Raw genomic sequence first — 22,775 nt, 5'->3', positions numbered from 1 at the left:
CTGATCACATGCAAAGTAGTAAGCAAGATGTCACTTGTGACATCATTGCTTACTACGTGTGAAATCTGTGAATGATCACAGAGGTCACATGGTACAAGGTTATTCACAACAGCCTTGTACCATGTGGCAAGCTGTGACCAATCACAGCTCACTCAGTAGTTCTCAATGGCTGCAAGAATGCAGCCAGAGAGAAAGAGAAATGATTGCTTTTACATCCTACATGGGTGTAAAAGCAATCACTGTAAAAAAAAAATCTTCATCACCCCCCACAAGTAGTGACACTGTACTGCTAGGGTGACAGTATGTAAAACAAACAAAAAACATAAATAATAATATAAAAAAATAAAATAAAAATGTAAAAAAATTTAAAAAAATTATAATTTTGGGTTATAAACTAATGTGGCTTATTTTTTTTTACTAAAATGATAACAGAATACATTTCAGCCAAGATTTATGATGAAAGATTATTTATTTGCAAACTTTTATAAGAAAAACACTTTTTTTCAAAATTTTTGGACATTTTATTTACATAGCAAAAAAAATAAAAATCCCAGCGGTGAATAAATACCACCAAAATAAAGTTTTATCTGTCTCAAAAAATGGTAAAAAATGAATATGGTTACAGTGTTGCATGACTGTGCAATTGTCATTCAAAGTGTGATAGCACTGAAAGCTGAAAATTGCCCTGGACAGGAAGGGGGTAAAAGTGTCCAGACAGGAAGTGGTTAAGGAGCCAATAGATTATTCAGCTAATTATCATTTACCTTCCCCTTAAAGTGTTACTAAACCCAGGTCCCTGCATTCACTATATCTGGTCTCCCACAGTACACAGGACATGGCACTGCAATTATTTTAGTAAATATAAACTGCTAAATACCTTTTTCTCATCAGCAGTTAGATCCAGTCTTGTGACTTCTATCAGTGTCCAGCCAAGCACTGGTTAAAGCTTGTAGGAGCAGTTTTCATTCTCCTCTCACTGCCCTATGAGATTGCATAACCCCTGACCCTCTATCTGGACAGTGTTGATTGGCCCTGTACTAATCACATGCACTCTCCCAAGAAAAAGAAAAAACTCTCTAGCAATACACACCAAACTGAGCTAGTTCAGAGTGTCCCCGAGGCTGTGTTCTATCAGGAGATGAAATGGGGAATGTGGAAGAAGGGGAGGATCAGAGAAGACAGGATCAAACATCCTTTTTACACAATGCAGAGGATTAACCCCTAAGTTCCATAGTGAGTGTGGGTTTAGTTACACTTTAAGCAAAAAAAACTTTCATTTACAAAAAAATCAGTTTTGTGTGATAGAAAATATAATTGTATTATATTTCTTCTTTTATGAGCCCTTGAACACAAAGAATTTCTTGTCATGTCTGACATTTACCAAGGGTTCTCTTCTTTCATATATTTCTAGTAAGTGTTATTAGTGTTATTAATTGGTGTCTTCTTTATATAGACTTTTCTCACTCTTCCATAATTAGACAGCTTTACTTTTTTTTAATTTGGAATTGCTTTTAATAAAAATGTAACAAGAATGTAATTACTGTGCCAGAAGAACATGAGTAATGATTCAAAGGTTTCTGCATGCCAGGAGTATTAGGGATGTTTGAACTGTGGTTTTAGACTTGCTTCCTTAACCAGAGTGGTTTACCATAAAGTATTTTTATACTTACAGACACATAGCTTGCGTTGATGTAATCTGAGCCAGGCACACCAGCATCCGCAATTAGCTTTACACGGTTATTGTTATCTGTGACACAAAAGTGCAATTCACATTATTATAGTGTGTGCATAAAACTAGTCCAGGCTATCTGTCATAAATTAAAGTCAGTATAAAAAATACAAATATATATTTTTTACTGTTTCGAGATATTGCATGCAGTGGTGTCCATACACTATAGTATCATTGTTACAGAGAAAGGTTTATGATTTGTTTCCTTCATTAGCAGAGTTCTATTTCTCAGATCCAAGAAGAAGATCCTTTAAATTAGATTGTAAGCTCCAAGGAGCAGGGCCCTCCTAACTCCTAACTCCCCTTGAACTGTATTGTTGCTGTATTGTCTCCCTTTATATTGTAAAGTGCTGAACAAACTGTTGGCGCTATATAAATCCTGTATAATAATAATATATAGATATATACCTCTTAGATTGTAAGCTCCAAGGAGCAGGGCCCTCCTATCCCTCTTGTATTGAACTGTATTGTTGCTGTATTGTCTCCCGTTATATTGTAAAGTGCTGAGCAAACTGTTGGCACTATATAAATCCTGTATAATAATAATATATAGATATATACCTCTTATATTGTAAGCTCCAAGGAGCAGGGCCCTCCTATCCCTCTTGTATTGAACTGTATTGTTGCTGTATTGTCTCCCGTTATATTGTAAAGCGCTGAGCAAACTGTTGGTGCTATATAAATCCTGTATAATAATAATATATAAATATATACCTCTTATATTGTAAGCTCCAAGGAGCAGGGCCCTCCTATCCCTCTTGTATTGAACTGTATTGTTGCTGTATTGTCTCCCGTTATATTGTAAAGTGCTGAGCAAACTGTTGGCACTATATAAATCCTGTATAATAATAATATATAGATATATACCTCTTAGATTGTAAGCTCCAAGGAGCAGGGCCCTCCTATCCCTCTTGTATTGAACTGTATTGTTGCTGTATTGTCTCCCGTTGTATTGTAAAGTGCTGAGCAAACTGTTGGCACTATATAAATCCTGTATAATAATAATATATAGATATATACCTCTTATATTGTAAGCTCCAAGGAGCAGGGCCCTCCTATCCCTCTTGTATTGAACTGTATTGTTGCTTTATCGTCTCCCGTTATATTGTAAAGCGCTGAGCAAACTGTTGGTGCTATATAAATCCTGTATAATAATAATATATAGATATATACCTCTTAGATTGTAAGCTCCAAGGAGCAGGGCCCTCCTATCCCTCTTGTATTGAACTGTATTGTTGTTGTATTGTCTCCCGTTATATTGTAAAGTGCTGAACAAACTGTTGGCACTATATAAATCCTGTATAATAATAATATATAGATATATACCTCTTAGATTGTAAGCTCCAAGGAGCAGGGCCCTCCTAACCCTCTTGTATTGAACTGTATTGTTGCTGTATTGTCTCCCTTTATACTGTAAAGTGCTGAGCAAACTGTTGGTGCTATATAAATCCTGTATAATAATAAAAAAAACTTCACAGTTGAGAATTATTGTAGATGCCAGTCAGCTCAAAACATGTTTAACCGCCTCCCACCCGCCATATAAGGAAATGACGAGCACAAGGTGATTCTGTCGTTTTGGGAGGACGTCATATTACGTCCTCCCACTCTAACCGCACATGGGACACAGCGGATCACCGATTAATGGAAAGAGATGAAGACGTCGGCTCTATCTTGTGATCACCTGTGTCCAATCACAGCTGATTGCATGTAAATAAGGAAATGGCGGTTATCGGCAGTTCTCTCGAGAGGAGAGGAGAGCCGGTAATCGGCTTTCTGCGGAAGGGACATGTACATTGATCATCAGGGCACTGATGATCAGTGTGCCCTGATGATCAGTGTAGCCCCAGCAGTGCCACCTGTCAGTGCCCATCAATGCCACCTGTCATTGCCCATCAATGCCACCTGCCAGTGCCCATCAGTGCCACATCAATGCCACATATCAGTGCCTACCAGTGCACATGAATGCCACATATCAGTGCCCATCTGAGCTGCCTTTCAGTGCCACCTATCAGTGCCACCTATCAATGCCAATCAGTGCCACCTATCAGTGCCAGTCAGTGCCGCTTATCAGTGCCAGTTAGTGCTGCCTATCAGTGCCCGTTAGTGCCGCCTATCAGTGCGCATCAGTGCCCATCAGTGCTGCCTATCAGAGCCGCCTAACAGTGCCAGTCAGTGCCGCCTATCAGTGCCAGTCAGTGTCACCTATCAGTGCCGCCTATCATTTCTGCCTAACAGTGCCATATATGAGTGCTGCCTTTCAGTGCCCATCAGTGATGCCTGCCAATGCCCATCAGTGCCAACTACCAGTGCCCATCAGTGCAGCCTATCAGTGCCCATCACTGCAGCCTAATTAGCACACATCAGTGAAGGAGAAAAATCACTTATTTACAAAATTGAATAACAAAGACTACGAAAAAAAACTTATTTTTTTCAAAATTTTCCGTTGTTTTTGGTTTGTTTAGCAAAAAATAAAAACCCAGAGGTGATTAAATACCACCAAAATAAAGCTCTATCTGTCTAAAAAAAATGGTAAACTGTCATATGGGTACAGTGTTGCATGACAATTGTTATTCAAAGTGTGACAGCGCTGAAAGCAGAAAATTAGCCTGGGCAGGAAGGGGGTATAAGTTCCCTGTAGGCAAGTGGTTAAAGCCAGAACTTTTTAATGGGTTTTTAAGGATTGAAACCCCTGTCAGGAATATCTTAGCATTTTTGCATTTGAATCCCATTCAGGGATATCATTTCACTTCCAGTTGTGCCTATAGGTCAGGAAGTGAAAGAATATCCCCAACTGAGACACAAATGCAAAAATAATCTCTTCAAAGATAAGTAAATACCCTAATAGACTGCTGTCAATGGAAAACGATTTCCCTCTTTTCCTCTTCTGCTAACAACTTAAATTGTTGGATTCATTTTCACTTCCATTCTCAACGACAATGGTCACCAGAAAAACAATGAGAGTAAATTTGGAGCAGGGATGCAGACAGCAATAAAACCTGACAGAGATTCCAATGCCTCACTTTCCATTCAAAATTAAAAAAGAAAACTTTTGGCTTTACTGTATATACACTTTACCCAGTTCTGGATACTAGTTGTACTACACATGTCCAAACAAAGTCATCACAATACATAGGATGGTGTAGTATAGTTTGTCCTTATGCCACTTCTGCTCCTTACCCCCCTTACACTTGCCAGCAATTCCAAACTGTCAATAACACAGCCAGGAGTTACTATGTAAATAAGCAGCTATAATATTTGCTGTTTTCAAAAAGCAGATTGTCTGACACAGTGTTTACAGACACTGTTCAGACATGAGATAGAAAGATACAAAGTAATATGCTTTTGTAGCTATTCTATTTCAGTCATCTGAATACAACCATCAGTCCCTCCACTCATGCCACGGTACTAGTAATTATGGACTCCCATCTGTCCTTTCAGCCCAAAATCACTGTCCAAATCTTGTAGACTTCACCTCCAAGATACGCCCGTTTTTAACCACTGAAACCACTAAGCAACTTATTCACTCCCTTTGTTATCTCTCTCCTTGACTATTGTAACTCCCTCCTCATTGGCCTACCTAATCGCAGGCTATCCTCTCTTCAGTCTATCATGAATGCTGCTGCCAGACTCATACACCTTACTAATCGTTCCATATCTGCCATTCCTCTCTGCCAATCCCTCCACTGGCTTCCCATTGCCCAACAAATAGAATTCAAAACATTAACAAATAACATATAAACCCATTTACAACTCTGCCCCAAATTACATCACCAATCTTGTCTCCAAATATCACCCAAACCATCCTCTCTGCTCCTCCCACAACCTCCTGCTCTCTAGCTCCCTTGTCTCCTCCCATGCTCATCTACAAGACTTCTCCAGAGCCTCCCCCATCCTCTGGAATTCTCTACCCCAATCTATCCGTCTATCGCCTACTCTGCCCACTTTTAGGTAATCTCTGAAAACCTATCTCTTCAGGGAAGCCTATCCTGCCTTCAGCTAATAACCCAATCTTCTATTTCTCCTATCAGTTCACCCCCCACAGTTATTACCTTTTGTACCACCAGCCCCCCCTCTTAGATTGTAAGCTCCAAGGAGCAGGACCCTCCTATCCCTCTTGTATTGAACTGTATTGTTGCTGTATTGTCTCCCGTTATATTGTAAAGTGCTGAGAAAACTGTTGGCACTATATAAATACTGTATAATAATAATAATCTGCAGATCAAAGGGATGAACTTTGATCTGCAAATGATAGTTCCTATTTAACCAATTATTGACCCTTAGTTTACACACATTTTATTCTATTTTTCTAATCATTATATTTCATTTTTTTACGTTTTGTTTGGTATTTTTGTTTCAGCGTTGCATTACAGTGCAACATTTAAAAAAAAAAAATTATTTGTAAATATTTTTGCAGTGTTCTGTACCAGACTTATAATTTTAGTGTCATTTTAATCCCTTGGCTACAGGGCACTTATACCCCCTTCCTGCCCAGGCCAATTTTCAGCTTTCAGCACTGTCACACTTTGAATGACAATTGTGCGGTCATGCAACATTGTACCCATATGAAATTTTTATCATTTTTTGAGACAGATAGAGCTTTCATTTGGTGGTATTTAATCACCTCTGGGTTTTTTATTTTTTGCTAAACAAACCAAAAACAACTGAAAATTTTGAAAAAATGTTTTTTCTTAGTTTTTGTTATAAAATTTTGTAAATAAGTGATTTTTCTCCTTCACTGATATGCACTAATGAGGCTGCAGTGATGGGCACTGATAGGCTGCACTGATGGGCACTGATGAGGAGGCACTGGTAGGTGGCACTGATGGGCATTGACAGGCATCACTGATGGGCACTGAAAGGCAGCACTCATATATGGCACTGATAGGCAGCACTGATAGGTGGCACTGATAGGCAGCAATGACTGGCACTGTTAGGTGGCACTGACTGGCACTGTTAGGCGGCACTGCTAGGCAGCACTGACTGGCACTGATAGGTGGCACTGATTGGCAGAACTGATAGGTGGCACTGACTGGCATTGATAGGTGGCACTGACTGGCACTGATAGGTGAAACTGAAAGGCAGCTCAGATGGGCACTGATATGTGGCATTGATGTGCACTGGTAAGCACTGTTATGTGGCATTGATGTGGCACTGATGGGCACTGGCAGGTGGCCTTGATGAGCACTGACAGGTGGCATTGATGGACACTGACAGGTGGCACTGCTGGGGCTACACTGATCATCAGGGCATTACAAATCGGGGTTGCATTAACAATAGTATAATAGAAAGCCTTGTCCAAAAAAAAAAAAAGTTAAAGTGTATCCCTAGGCAAAACCTTTTTTTTTAGCTTTGAGTAAAGTATTGAAGGCTTAGACTCATTTTGTGTATTGCTGTCTATGCCTCCATTGGAGATATCCACCCCTCTATTTGTACTGGTGACTATTTTCATCAAGAGAGAAAATAAGGGGAAATCACAATTTTTTTGTGTTGTCCCCATAACAAGAGGTAAGAGGAAATCTTCCAAGGTGGACCACCTGTTCTGGTGATAACTGTCTTCTCTAATTGTGGGAGATTTCTTGTACCTTCTTGTTGCATCTCCAGGACAGCAAGTGAAGGGAAACCCAGTGAAACACAGACAGTGAGGAAACAAAATAACATGGCAGGGGTTTTAACCTCTCCCTACTCTATCTTACACGTAAAAGCTTTTGCCTATACATACACTTTTAAGTAACTGTATATGAGTTTTTCAAAACATTGCAGACATTATTTTTTAACGTGCATTGCAGATACCAACTATTGTAGTGTAAAACAGGGAAAGACTCATTTGTTGTTATTAGTAAAAACGATAAACAAACCTGATAATTAAGACCCTACGGGGTTGATTTACTAAAACTGGAGAGTGCAAAGTCTGGTGCAGCTGTGCATGGTAGCCAATCAGCTTCTAACTTCAGTTTGTTCAACCTGGAAGCTGATTGGTTTCTGTGCAAAGCTGAACCAGATATTGCACTCTTCTGTTTTAGTAAATCAACCCCTGAGTATTGCTATAGGCACAGATGTACACTTTCCTGAGTCACACTCCTAAATAGCTTCATGCTAGGTATTTTATTGATACATTCACAATTATTATCAAATGAAACAAAAAAGGGGTCAACTTTTCAAACCATGTTTTATGTAAGGGAAGATTCAAAACACATACATTGTATAATAGGAGATTGTATTTCAAACCAAGACGGCAAAATATGATAACAGACAACATCCTATCCAGTAATGGATAAAAGAGGAAAACTATCCAATTCACAATTTGTTTACTTATTTGGAGTAACATGGTAGCTTGCTTATAATTATAGATTGTATGATAAAGTTACATGAACTTCAATTATCTCAGTTTTAGTGCCAGTGGTGTGTTTAGGTTTCATGGTGCACTAGGCTAGTGGTGGGCAACCTTTTTTTTCAACTGAGCCAAATCTCGCTAAAACCACGATTGAAATTTATTTTGAGAGCCACATTTTTAAAACTGAAAATACATAGGATGGTACACTGTTTTTAGTTTCAATAAGTTTTTATAGTAATTAATCCCCCATATAGTAATTCATCCCCCATAGTAATTCATCCCCCATATAGTAATTCATCCCCCATAGTAATTCATCCCCCATATAGTAATTCATCCCCCATATAGTAATTCATCCCCCATAGTAATTCATCCCCCATAGTAATTCATCCCCCATATAGTAATTCATCCCCCATAGTAATTCATCCCCCATAGTAATTCATCCCCCATATAGTAATTCATCCCCCATAGTAATTCATCCCCCATAGTAATTCATCCCCCATAGTAATTCATCCCCCATATAGTAATTCATCCCCCATATAGTAATTCATCCCCCATAGTAATTCATCCCCCATAGTAATTCATCCCCCATAGTAATTCATCCCCCATATAGTAATTCATCCCCCATAGTAATTCATCCCCCATAGTAATTCATCCTCCATAGTAATTCATCCCCCATATAGTAATTCATCCCCCATAGTAATTCATCCCCCATATAGTAATTCATCCCCCATATAGTAATTCATCCCCCATAGTAATTCATCCCCCATATAGTAATTCATCCCCCATAGTAATTCATCCTCCATAGTAATTCATCCCCCATATAGTAATTCATCCCCCATAGTAATTCATCCCCCATATAGTAATTCATCCCCCATAGTAATTCACCCCCCCTATAGTAATTCATCCCCCATATTAATTCATCCCTCATATAGTAGTAGTAAGTAAGTAGCAAGTAGTAAGCCAAGTCCCCCCTGTGTCAATTCACTTACCTTTGCTCCGCGCGTTCCTCTCGCCGTGTTCCCGCGCCGTTCCGGTCTTCAGGGCGGACTGTGAGAGGAGCCTAGCTCCTCTCACGTTCGTCACGCTGCCCCGCCTACACACATCCTGACAGCCAATCACTGGCTATCAGGATGTGAGTGGCAGCGAGACTGGCCAATCATTGCATTTGAGCGCACTGCCCTGGCTGTTTTCTTTTTGGATCGCGCTGCAGAGTCCCTGCCGCCCGAGAGGAGGGAGGGGAGCGGGCGCCCGGCACACAAGAGCCACATTAAAGTGTGTAAAGAGCCGCATGTGGCTCGCGAGCCGCGGCTTGCCGACCACTGCACTAGGCAACACAAAAATTGCCCTCCCACGGAGAGACCCTGACACCGGCCAGCACCTCCCTCCCTCATGAAGAGAGCCTGACATTGACCAACACCCCAGCCCCCCACCCCTACCTGAGAGAGCCTTCCAGTACCACTGCCCCCCATACACTGGCAACCTCCCACCCTGGGAAGAGACACTCACCTTCACAGTTCCGGACATTTCTGGGTACAAGAGTCAGGCTCTGCATACACCATCAAGCAACCCACAGCCTCTAGCAGATCCCACCTGGTCCCCATGCTGTGTGTGTCCCTTCTTCCATCCCTTCTTTCAGGGGGCGGCGCTGCCCCCCTGACAAATGCTGCGGCCCCCCTGACAAATGCTGCTGCCCCCCTGAAAAATGCTGCCCTAGGCAAATGCCTTCTTTGCCTTGTGGTAAATACACCCCTGTTTAGTGCAGGTATGGGAACCTGTGCTTTGCCAGTGTAAGTGCCCCCCTCCCAGGCAGAACATTCTCACAATCCCTTTGCTCCAATGCCACCCTGTACATCGTATTATGAGCAAAGAAAACACCAGGTATAAAGGAGCATGTGACTAAGAATGAGCATATGTGCTTGGGTTTGATTCATGGGGGGGGGGTTAAAATACCATACAGTAAGAAGAGGGTCCTCTTTTTAATGCAACTTAGAGAGCAACATGGAAAAAACACCAATCCTTTAAGTTAGATGTATGAGATATACCTTTAAGCTGTACGTGGTGTTGTGGAACAGTATAAGCTGAGGTCAGTCTGTGGAAACAATATTTGTGGTACCTTCACAGTGCCAGAGTACTGCAATATTCCAGGATAGTTGGCATGAGCTAGTAAATGTAGCAGGCTAAGATAGGTGGCAGTAGCTAGTAATTCTGTTAGATAAAATTTTGGGGGGGCCCAATGACTGAAAAAAACTAGTTGGTAGCATCAGCAAGGTGTTTTGTACTTATTGCTAATCCAGGACTGGTTTGTTTTTCTATTAAAGTGAATCAGTCCACAGTGTCAGTGAGAGACAGATTTGCCTTTCAATAACATAATTTCCTGTTGTGCTGGACACCTTATTGGATGTAGTGAAGCCAGAAGTTCCAGTGCATACTATGCAAGATGTCCAGCCTAGACACCCATTATTCCATCCATATAGTCCTCTTTTCTTCTCCAAATTGGCCTTGGACCCCAAGTAGTCCCCCATGAGAGGGGATCTTGCCATTATCAGGAAATTTGACCGATATTCTTCCACAGCACCTTATTGAATTGGCACAATTTGTGCTCCATCTGGGATGGTGGCAGGAGATCTCCCAGTGACTTGGTATCACTGACATCCCCTGTGACACCAATACAGTGAACAGTGCTACAAAAAAGCACTGACACTGTACTAATGGCATTGGGCAGGAAGGGGTTAACGTGTGGGGAGATCAAAGAGTTAACTGTGTGCTATGTGCTGTTTTACTGTGTGCTGTATTAGTGCTTTCAACTGTAAACACACTGTTTTGTATGGCTCTGCTATGCTACTTACAGTTCTCTCCATCTGTCAGTAATGCTCTGCGATCAACAGATGCTGGCGAGTAATCACCGGTCGGGACCCAGTGGTTGACAGCCGAGGCCGCATATATATATGATTTTGCGCACCCCTGCCATCCTATAGCAGTATATCTGGTATAGGGCGGTGGGAAAGCAGATAACACCATACTCTATTGTCCACCATCACCACCATCAATCCCGCCCCACAAGCCAAAGTCCTTGGGGTCATTCTGGACTCTAACCTCTCCTTCCAACCTCATGTCAAATCACTGACAAACACATGCAGGCTCCACCTCCGCAATATCGCCAAAATACGCACCTTCCTTACCCCAGACACCGCTAAACTACTTGTGCACTCCCTGATTATCTCACGCCTTGACTACTGCAACTCCCTCCTCACCGGCCTACCCCAGTGCAAACTCTCCCCGCTTCAGACCATCCTGAACTCCGCTGCCAGACTCATCCACCTCACCAGCCGCTCCACCTCTGCCACCCCCCTCTGCCTCTCCCTCCACTGGCTCCCTATCGCCCAACGCATCAAATTCAAACTACTCACTCTGACCTACAAAGCCATTCACAACACTGCCCCTAACTACCTCACCGACCTGATTCCCAAGTACCACCCTACCCGTACCCTTCGCTCTTCACAGGACCTCCTTCTATCTTGCTCCCTGGTCTCCTCCTCACACGCACGTCTGCAAGACTTCTCCAGGTCCTCCCCCATCCTCTGGAACTCACTACCCCAATCCATCAGACTGTCACCTTCCCTCCTCACCTTCAGGCGCTCCCTGAAAACCCACCTCTTCAGGGAAGCCTACCCCACCCTCACCTAACTGCTGCTCTCCTTCATTCCTCCTACCACTCCATCCCCCACAGCCACTTCCTCCTGTACCACTACCCCCTCCCTCCCAGATTGTACGCTCGAAAGAGTAGGGCCCTCTTACCCCTCGTGTGCTGTTCGTAGCTGCTGTAATGTTTCATGTATTGTCCCCCCCTCTATTGTACAGCGCTGAGCAAACCCTTTGGCGCTATATAAACTCAATCTAATGTAATGTAATGTAATATTGTCCTATCCTCTGCACCAACATACTGCCCCCCAGTAAAATACTCCCAGCAAACAGTTAACCCTTTGACCGCCCCTCATGTTAACCCCTTGCTGCTCAGTGCCATTAGTATAGTGTCAGTGCTTTTTTTTTTTAGCACTGATCACTGTATTGGTGTCACTGGGGATGTCAGTGACACCAAGTCAATTCCCGCAGTGTCCGAATGGACGCCACAGTACCGCTATAAATCGCTGATCGCCACCCTTATCAGTAAAAAAAAAAATTCCAGTATCTATACCGCCATTTGTAAACACTATAACTTTCACATAAACCAATTCATTTACATGTATTGAGATTTTTTTTAGCAATAACATGTAACAGAATACATTTTTGGCCTAAATTTATGACAAAATTTGAATGTTTACATTTTTTTACTGGACATGTTTAATAGCAAAAAGACAAAAATATTGCTTTTTTTTTCAAAATTGATGGTCTTTTTTTTTGTAGCACAAAACATAAAAAATGCATAGGCAATCAAATACCACCGAAAGAAATCTCAATTCGTGGGGAAAAAAGGACGTAAATTTCATTTGGGTGCAGCGTTGCATGACCGTGCAATTGTCAGTTAAAATAACGCAGTGCCATATCACAAAAAATGGCCTGGTCAGGAAGGGGGGGGGTAAATCCTCTGGAGGGCAAGTGGTTATAATTAAAAGTACCAGTGTTTTTTTCCCATGTTTCACTTGAAGATGCACTAAAAAGTGGACCCTCTCCCCTTTGTACATGTTATACATGTTGCCCATGGCAGTGTCCAGCTTTGCTCACCCTTTGTTTGGTAAACGTTTTGTTATTATTCTTAAAAATAGCCAGAAGTGATTTTTAAGGTTCACACCCCATCTTTAGCCCCCACTGAGTACTAAGTGTACAATTTTCAGACTTTACCTTGGTTCGATCAAACCAAAACCAGACACATTTGCTCATGCCTAGTCACCACTAAAATATAGAAAAATCTGATTGGAATGATACTTTAACATGTGTGTTAATGGTATCAGCTGCTTATCTACATAAAATACAAAATTTATATTTTGTTTTAATGGGGGTCACTGTTTAAAGTACTAAAATATACTGTTAACAATAGTATATAATAATAATTATTAATAGAGCACATAACTCAAGAGAGTAATATCATCCACTTCTAATTGTGTTTTGCCAGATCCCTAAGTAAATGAACTTAGGATATGCAAGTTTAACACGTTTCACCCTCTTGTGCACTGTGGGGACAGAAGGGACCTGGGACGGCTGTCAAGAAAAGAATGTTAAAGAGGTTGGTTTCTTGGGTCACATTACAAAGCTAAGACACTACTAAGTCTACTATTTCTTGCACCTGCATATAAAAGCCTGGGTGCAGAATTACTCAGACACTCTGCCTTGGAACATTACAAGGGTCATTTCAAGATCACACAGCAGTTGTAGGAGGAAAGCATTACTTGTACTAGAAGACAAACAATGCATACATGTTAACTTGAGTTTTTGTTTTACTGTTACTGAGTTAAGATTATTAAAGCCACTGGATCACCATGACAGCATTTTCAGAAAGAGAGTTCAGCATTAATAGCCTATATATTTCATTCAGTACAAGTTTTTATTAATATATTCAGTATATATTTCCTTCCACCACTCGGCAGCATATTGTCACTTTAAAGGAGGAAGAATTCTCTTGAGCATCAGAGAGTGACTGGGAGACTTTTTTTTACACTCCCTTTGTAAATAAAACATTGTGTGGATTCCTACACCATGGTATAGCTGGTGACAGAGCAGCCAGAGGTATATTTTAGTGGACAAAAGTTCTTTTATTAATTTTTTTTATTGGCTGATTTTGTTTGGGTACAAATTTTTGCATTTAGTGACCTTACTATGACAAGAAAAATGGCTGTGCTTGTATTTCAGGTGTCATAAGTACTGTATGTCAACAATAAAACCACCCCTTCTCCACTGTGTCAATGTCATTTGCATTACTTTAATTGGGTCTCTACTAATATTAAAGTGGTTGTAAAGGCTCGAGGTCTTTTACCATTAGGGCATTCTATGCATGAAGGTAAAAAACCTTCCATGTGCAGCAGTGCCCCCCAGCCCCCTCAATCACAATCCAGCGATGTGAACAACAGTCTCACCTGTCTCGGGTCTCTGCCTCCTCAATGGCTGAGAATGGCAAGTGGGAGCCATTGGCTTCCGCTCCTGTCAATCACAGCCAGTCAGCCAATGGGGAGAGAGGGGGGCAGGGCCAAGCCATGGCTCCATGTGTGAATGGAAACACGTAGCAGAGGGTGCTCCCATAGCAAGCTGCCTGCTGTAGGGGCACCCAACAGGAGGGAGGGTCCAGGAGAGCCTGAGGGGAACCTGAGAAGAGGAGGATCCAGGCAGCTCTGTGCAAAACCACTGCACACAGTAGGTAAGTATAACATGTTTGTTATCCCCCCCCCCAAAAGAAAAAGAAAATTTACCTTTAGAATTGTTTAATTTTTTACTATTTGGCGGTGGAATACAGAAATGTGTGTGTGATGTTCTGCCTATCCACTATGAAGTTCAGACATATTGTAGTTACCCTAGCAAAAACATTCTGACATTACTCATTTTTTTGTATCAAAGGAAGTGCACAGTACTGGATCTTTACACCAAGAAATAGAGGCAAGCATAGCTTGATAACAAGTTTTCTTGCCACACTGATCTTTTGGCATCAGTCAAAGCCAATCAGAACTCTGTAGTGCATCAACAGGTATTGTCAAAATTACTCTGGCAGCACATTGGATATGGTCTTGCCATTGCAAGACTTTAGTGTCTTCTTGAGAAGTACATCTATCCAGACATTTGCTCTATTAATGTAGATACTAACACTTACATAATTTCATAAGTTGTAAAACAAGTTCATCAAGTTCAACCAAAAGATAAAAATAAATTAATAAAATAAACATTGCATCTTTAAAACTGCATTTTTCCTGAAGATGAATTCTAATGTGTTGATGAAAGTAAATTCATTAGAGATTATATAGCTGAACACGGTTTGCAAACAGCATAAATATAACTTATTCCTTGGCTTATTTTTTTTTCTTTTTTTCCTTGTCTGAAAACATTCCTTATCTTTGCCCACCAGCTAAATATGGTTCGCTTTGCAAAAATGTAACAATGATAAAACATCTGTTATGTATGGCACTGGAACTTTTGTGGGTCATGACCAAGAGGTTAATCATTCCATGTCTAAAGTATAACCTTGAAGGCTGCTGACAGCACAGTATAGTAAAGGAAAGATATGTCTGAATGTTCACCATTGAATGAAACTAGCTTAGAGCAGTGATTCTTAAATTGTTTCAGAATATGCGCTCAAGAGTAACTCCCTGTAGCATTATCACAGAAGAGATTTGCTTAAAAGTAAAGATCAATGACTGAATTTCCTAAAATGAATATAAAATGAGAGTATCAGGGTGTATGAGGGTTTTGTCAATGCCATCTGCATTACATAAATGAGATCTCCATTGTGCATTGCAGTAGATTGTGTAAAGTTAAGCATTTACAGCCCTGCACTTGTGAAGAAGTTGCATACAAACTTATACTTACCTTTGTTATCCATTACTGCTCCGCCCCACTATCAGGATCCTGTGTAATAAAGTTCTGTTAAAACTCTATTGGGACACTGATGTGGATAGGTCCCAAAACATATTTTAATGTAACTATGAAAGTATGAAATCAATTTCAGTTAATCAAATCAACGTATTTCAAACAATGAAATTAATAATAACAAGAGTATTTGGAAATTGCCTGCACTCAGTATTCTATGACATTCACCAGACTGAATCTGAAATAAACCTATAGCAAATTTGTTCAATTAAAATTGAGTGTATGATGAGAAAATAGGGTTGATTCGCTAAAAGCAAATAGGCAGTTTACTTTGCAACAGAACTTCAATTTTTCAAGGGAAGTTTTACTTAGCTTTATGAATCAAGTGAAGCTCTGTTGACTTTCATCTTCCAATCATGTGCAAGCAAAAATACATCCTGACAACCAATGACATCATCAGCTGATTAGGAGGATATCGGTTGCCTGCACAGCATCCTTGTTTAACACTCCCCTGCCCCTCTCCATCAGTGCTGGGGTCACAATAGCTCAGTGATGAAGAAAAGGGAGAAGAGAAACATTGGAATACTAGTCAGTACCAGTGTGCAAAAGTGTATTTGATTTGGAAGAATAAATCACCTCTAACATTGGGTGTCCTATGTGTGTGGACATTGCTGCATTATTTAAAACTATTAGAATAGTTTTTTACATTTTAGAATGGGTTGCCTCAAAACTGTCCATAATTTTAAAGGGTGCCTCGGGACTGTCCATAAATTTAGAGGGTGCCTCAAAATTGTCCATAATTTTAAAGGGTGCCTTGATGAAAAAAAAGGTTAAGAAACACTGCATTAAGCTAATGGAAAATTCCCACACCAGGAACAGCCTATTTGCCTTTAGTACATCAACCCCAAAGTATCATCAACGGTTACCAACTGCATGTCAAAATCTGCAGACTAAGAGATATTGGCAACATCCTGTTAAAGGATGAAATTCTCCTCTTACCCAACCCCTCTTGAGCCTTCTTATTGATCTTCAGCCTCTCTAGCCAATAGAGAGGCTGAAGAAATAGACAGCATAGTCAAATTTCTACATCACTTTAGCTTTCTATATCTGGATATTCTGATTGTTAAGACATATGGATTTTCACTGCAGGTAACCCATGCCTAAAATGTTATTTCTTTCAGTGACCTGATTGGGATTATTTTCCTTCCCTTACTGTCCTTTTGACACAAAGGCAAGAAATGTCACCAGGGCAGGAAAGCACCCACCTCACTAAAGAGGGGTTTTGTTTTGTTTTTTTCTGTGCTAGAGAGGTTTGTTAAGGAAAATACAGGGGTCAGACAGCAAGAAAAGACTGACAAAGGCCCTAAACATTTTACAGTCTATCAAAAACAAAATAAAACATATCTAGGGCTTCAAGCACTTTTCCAACAAATAGTCCATAGTAAGTTTTCTAAGTATTGATGATTAGATGTCTGTCATGAAATTTTCTGCAAGTTTAATATACTAGAACAAAGCAACATACATGGTTTTATGTTTGTAAAGCGATTCTTTGATCTGTTCCAAGGGAGATCAGCATCAGAGATTGCAAGATCTTCAAGAAATTTAGGAAGTTCCTGTAGAATGAGGAAAAACACTTGTTAATAGACCAATAAACCATCATCACGGAGAAAAGCTATTTTTATAATATTTCCATTACGTGATTATCTACAATTAACTACAGTATTATTAATTAACTCAAAAATAGTCATTTTAAGAATTAGTATGCATACAAAATACAAACCTGTATATCTGGGAAATGCACATATATAGGAATTTTGTTTTTAGACAAATACAAAATATAGCAGCCAACTAAAACAAGGTTACTGCTTTTAAAATGTTCAATATGTTTCTCCAAATATAAACATTATTTTTGCTAATAACTAGCTGTTTATATTATTGATTTTTGGGATTAACATCTTCATGACCGAGGGTAAAACAAACCTGAACGCCCAGTCCCAATATTGAAACTGACATTTGTTAGCAAAACTGTATAGATGATCATAACTACTTTGTGTATCCAGATGGATTATACCTTGTTTTTTTCAGGACCAATCTAGTTTTCATTTGGTGGTAAAGTGGGTATCTTCTGATTTTTTTTATTATCAAAGGAAAACTGGGCCAAAAAAGTTTTTTCAAAATTTACTGTAGCTGTATATTTTCTTATTATTATTAATATTATTATTATACAGTACAGGATTTATATAGCGCCAACAGTTTATGCAGCGATTTACAATATAAAGGAGGACAGTACAATTACATTACAGTTCAATATAGAAGGAATAGGAGGGCCCTGCTCATGGAGCTTACAGTTTCTTGCTAATACCATGACTTACCATCAAAGAAAAACACAAAATAAATTCTCCTCCTGACAATCGAAGCGATACAGCATACGTGTATTTTAGTTGTTGTTTGTACCTATAGTAGGGACCAGAAAAAATTGTGCACATTTTGCTTATTTTTTATTCTACCTAAAAACACACTGACATTAACTGACATTAATACTACTTTTAAAAATGCAGTTTCCTTAAAAATCCTACCTAAAATATGCTGACCCTGAACTTTTGACACCGATTGTTGACCCTGACCTTTGACCCTAGCTTTGAATTTTGATCCTGGCCTTGACCCTTACACTAACCCTGACACTGACCTAGCTCAAACCTTGATCAATCTATTTGTCTTAATTTTTTAATTTCATTTACACACATTTGTTTGTTTGTGTCTTTTTCTCCTGCAAGGAGAGAAAGATACAATGTATTGTTCTCTTCATTCAGAAGCAAAAAAAACACATGGGTGGGCTATACAGTGAGTCCTAGGTCCCAATCGTTTGTACGAGACGCAAGGCTGCCGGTGAGAGCTTGATCTCTGTGCTGGGAGCGCGCTGTGTGGAGCACTCCCAGCACAAACATAGGAACACATATATGTGGTGCCTAGGTTTAAAGCCTGCCTCCTGGATGCCACATATATGTGTTACTGCATTGTTATGGGGTTAAATATAGTAAACCACAAGAGGAATTAAAGTAGAATTAGGAGAGCAAGAGAGGGTAATAACCCCTGTCAGATTTTTTTTTCCCGTTGTGGAGATTTCCCTTCACTTCCTTTCCCATAACCAAACAGGAAGTGAGAGGAAATCCCTGCAAATTAAAGGAATTCCTTGGGGATCCCCAGGTCACCAGAACTAGTGTCTCCATTGGAACATTTCCCCTCTATTACTTTTCTGGGGACAACCCAAGATTTGGGATTTTCTATTACTTTTGCTTTCAAAGATAATGGTAAACAAGACAAATAGAAAGGTTGAATAGCCTTAACGAGGGCACAGGCAGCAATATACATTTACAGGTGTTCTAAATCCTCTGCACTGTATCCAAGACTAAAAAACAAAAGTGACCAGTCAATCATGGCAAAATAATGATCCAAGTACATTTTATCCTTCATACTGATAAGGTTCAGGTTGGCTGCTACCATGGGTGTGCGGTGAATCCCTGGGGTTCACAAAATTCATCAATAGTGCACTTTCCACTGAAAAGCTTGCAGGTTTGTTGTCAGAAACAATGAACAATCTATAATGCAGTGCATAGCTTTTGCCTACTATTGCTTGAAATTCAAGCAATATTTGTGAATTGTTCATGAATCAAGCCCAGGCAGTTTTGCTCATCTTAATCTTGCACAGGTAATAAACTGGGAAATAGGTTGATATAAGTGATTCCACATCTATCAGACCCATCCAAAGAGGTAGACGCCTTGAAGTAAGACCCAGAGCACACAGGGCAGCTATATCCCCTGATTGCCTTGTAACAATGACACCACAAAACAACTTATCCACGCCTTGGTTATATCCCTCCTCGATTACTGCAACTCCCTCCTCACTGGTCTACCGTTACACAGGCTATCCCCCCTTCAGTCTATTATGAATGCTGCTGCTAGACTCATACACCTTACCAACCGATCAGCGACTGCTGCCCCTCTCTGCCAATCCCTCCACTGGCTTCCACTAACCCAACATATAAAATTCAAAATACTAACCACAGCTTACAAAGCCATCCACAACACTGCCCCTAGCTACATCACCAACCTCATACACAGATACCGCCCAAATCGCCCACTCCGCTCCTCCCATGATATCCTCCTTTCTAGCTCCCTCATCACCTCCTCCCACGCTCACCTCCAGGACTTCTCCAGAGCCTCTCCCATCCTCTGGAACTCCCTATCACAGCATGTCCGGTCAGCCTTTAGGCGATCTTTGAAAACTCACTTCTTCAGGGAAACCTACCCCACCTCCACCTAAGAACTGTACTTGAATCACCTCCGCCAGACCATCCCCCGCAGCTATCACCTTTTGTATCATCTCCCCCTTCCTTTAGATTGTAAGCTCCACGAGCAGGGCCCTCCTATTCCTTCTGTACTGAAATGTATTGTAATTGTACTGTCTCCCTTATATTGTAAAGCGCTGCGCAAACTGTTGGTGCTGTATAAATCCTGTATAATAATAATAACATAATTAGGTGTATCTACAGCCATTTTTTTTTCTTTGTTTTGGATATACTTGGATAGAATGTGAACCCTGGCTGTGCCCATTAGGTAGATTTACTCTCTCTGATTATTTTGAGTTGTCACTTGAGCAACAGGTGAAACTTTCCAAAAAAAAAACACCTGTTCTGTTAAAAACTGTATAAGAAGACATTTCCTCTCACTTCCTGTTGTGTCTGCAGGACAGAAGGTAAAGATACTTCTCCCCAATTGGACCCAGAAAGAATAAAAAAATTGACATCTAAAACAAATCAAAAAAAATTGTTATCGTAACAAAGACTTGGATTCTGTTTCCGGTAATATGGGAGTCTAAAGAAATCTGTAATGCTTGTTAAATGGGATTAACCATCCTTGATGATGATTGTTTCCTTTTAATAGGCTCTTTCAAGCAATTTATGGCAGTTCAAGATCAGTCAGATGAGAACTTTAGTAAGCAGCAGTATTCTCTGTTCATGGCGATTAGTAGGTACATTTGTGCTGTGCATCTGTTTAAGTGGTTGGAAGATCATTGCACACTGCTTAATGTCTGCCATCACCAGTCATATACTGACCAAATTTTAACCATACTCCACTAATTATCTCTAAGAGATAATGATCAGGAAAGTAATGTAAAGGACAACGCTTTGAGCAATTATTGCAACGTGTAGTATTGCAACATACTACAGTTTTTACTAATAAAAAGGGAACATATACATTTGATATTATACTGTGTGCACAACGATGCTGTCATTAATAGTAACCAATCAAATTATTTTATTCCTCTAAGACTTTAGAAAATGTAAGTAGCCTATATTTACAAGTTAAAACATACTGAATTTTGATTATGAAAATGTAATTTCTCTGTATCAAATGAGTGGAGTTCTAGGCAGGTAAATCTATCATAGGAATCTGTTAAAGTGGTTATAAACGCTCCAGGTTTTTTTACCTTCATGCATTCTATGCATGAAAGCGAAAAACCTTCAGCACCCCCTAATACTTATCTGAGCACCATCGCGATCCAGCAATGTACAAGAGAGACTCGGCTCTCCGGGGACTCTCCCTCCTTAGTGGCTGAGACAGTTTAAGCCAATGGCTCCCGCTGCTGTCAATGACAGCCAGTGAGCCAATGAGGAGAGAGGGGGGTGGGCCCGAGCCGCGGCTCTGTGTACATAGCAATCTGCTTGCTCTGGGAGAACTTAGCAAGAGAGAGGGACCAGGAGCGCTGATGGGGAACCCGAGAAGAGGTGGATCGGGGCTGCTCTGTGCAAAACCACTGCACAGAGCAGTTAAGTATGACATGTTTGCTATTTTTTTTTAAATTGCCTTTAATCCCTTGGCACCGACATCACACAAATATGCGGCCTCATAGAACTGGGCTTTTTTCCATGGGGCAGCATATTTGCATATCTGTCTTTGTGCTGGGAGCACACTGCACAGCGCGCTTCCAGCACAAAGACCAGGGTGTCACTGAGAAAATGGGTCCTGTTCTAATGAATGGAACCCCGAACTTCCAATTCCAGGATACCTGATCACTGTGATCAGTCACTGTCAAGCCCGCCTCCGTGTTTTCTTCTCTCTGAATGGAGGAGAGATATACATTGTATCACTCTCTGTCCTTGCAGAGAGAAAAAAAACAGCAGTGTGTAAAAAAAGAAAAAGCAATAAATATTAAAAAATAAAAGAAAAAAATAAAGAAAAATGCCTAGATCAAAGTTTTATCTAGGTCAGTGCCAGGGTTAGTGTTTGGGTCAAGGTCAGGGTCAAAGGTCAGGGTTATGGCCAAAGGTCAGGATTTAAAAAAAATGTTTTAAATTAGTATCAGTGTTTTAGGTAGGACAAAAAAAACAACAAAATATGCACTATTGTTTCGAGTACAAACAACATATAACATACACATATGTGGTATTGTTGAAATTGTTAGAAGCTGGAGAATTTATTTTGGGTTGTTCTTTGGTGGTAGGTAACACACAGCTCCATTTAAAAAAAATATATATTTTTTTTTACTATTTTGGGCCAGTTTTCCTTTGATAGTAAAAAAAAAATGAAAGCCAAATTTGTCCTGAAAAAAACACGGTATAATCCATCTGGATATACAAAGTAGTTGTGATGATATGGATGGTTTTATTAACACATGTCAAAATTGCTAAATTTTACTTAGGCATTAAGATTTGTTTTACCCTTAGGCATGAAGGGGTTAATATCACTTTCAGTTTGTAGCCCAATCTTGATATGTTTATGAATTTCATTGCTACAGTATTTATTTCATTTAGAAGGTCTGAGGCTGTATGCTATAAAGCAGGGTTCAGCAATTATTGTTCTCAAGCGGCCAAATAAGAAACTTTAACTGTTGAGGTGGGCCAAACCTTATTCTGCTTAATATTATTTTGGACCTTGGAAGATCCATAAGTACTTATACATATAGAAAACAAAACACCTGTCACTATGAATAATAGGTACAACCACTCAAAGTCTCTGTCAGATGGGTGGTCAGAGGGTGGAAAAACAGGTGGTTGAGCTGAAGTTTTTCCACCCCCCTGCCTTTCACCCAAACTATAAAATAACAGCCAGGCGGGGCTGTTCACATGCCATGTCCACGATGCTTTGGTTTGCGACCGTGCCATTTTTAACTCAGGACTAGGGGCACGCCCTGTCAAACTCACATATTGAGTT

General features: G+C 40.2%; 1 protein-coding gene across 1 annotated transcript in view; it reads right to left on the bottom strand.

Annotated features, from left to right (window-relative positions):
- PTPRQ (protein tyrosine phosphatase receptor type Q) overlaps nucleotides 1-22,775 on the bottom strand; it is a 221,273-nt gene that overhangs the window by 16,422 nt on the left and 182,076 nt on the right. Inside the window, exons 31-32 of the mRNA XM_089652140.1 lie at nucleotides 17,086-17,176; nucleotides 1,671-1,747 (exon numbers count right to left, since the gene is read on the bottom strand). Of these exons, the coding sequence (XP_089508266.1) occupies nucleotides 1,671-1,747; nucleotides 17,086-17,176 (168 nt within the window). The remainder of the gene's footprint in view (nucleotides 1-1,670; nucleotides 1,748-17,085; nucleotides 17,177-22,775) is intronic.

The sequence above is a fragment of the Staurois parvus genome, unplaced genomic scaffold (genome assembly GCF_062004578.1).
Source record: "Staurois parvus isolate SC_StPar_1 unplaced genomic scaffold, SC_StPar_1.0 ptg000025l, whole genome shotgun sequence".
NCBI lineage: Eukaryota > Metazoa > Chordata > Amphibia > Anura > Ranidae > Staurois > Staurois parvus.
Note: the sequence above shows the minus strand (reverse complement) of the source record. Positions and strands in the feature narration are given on the sequence as shown.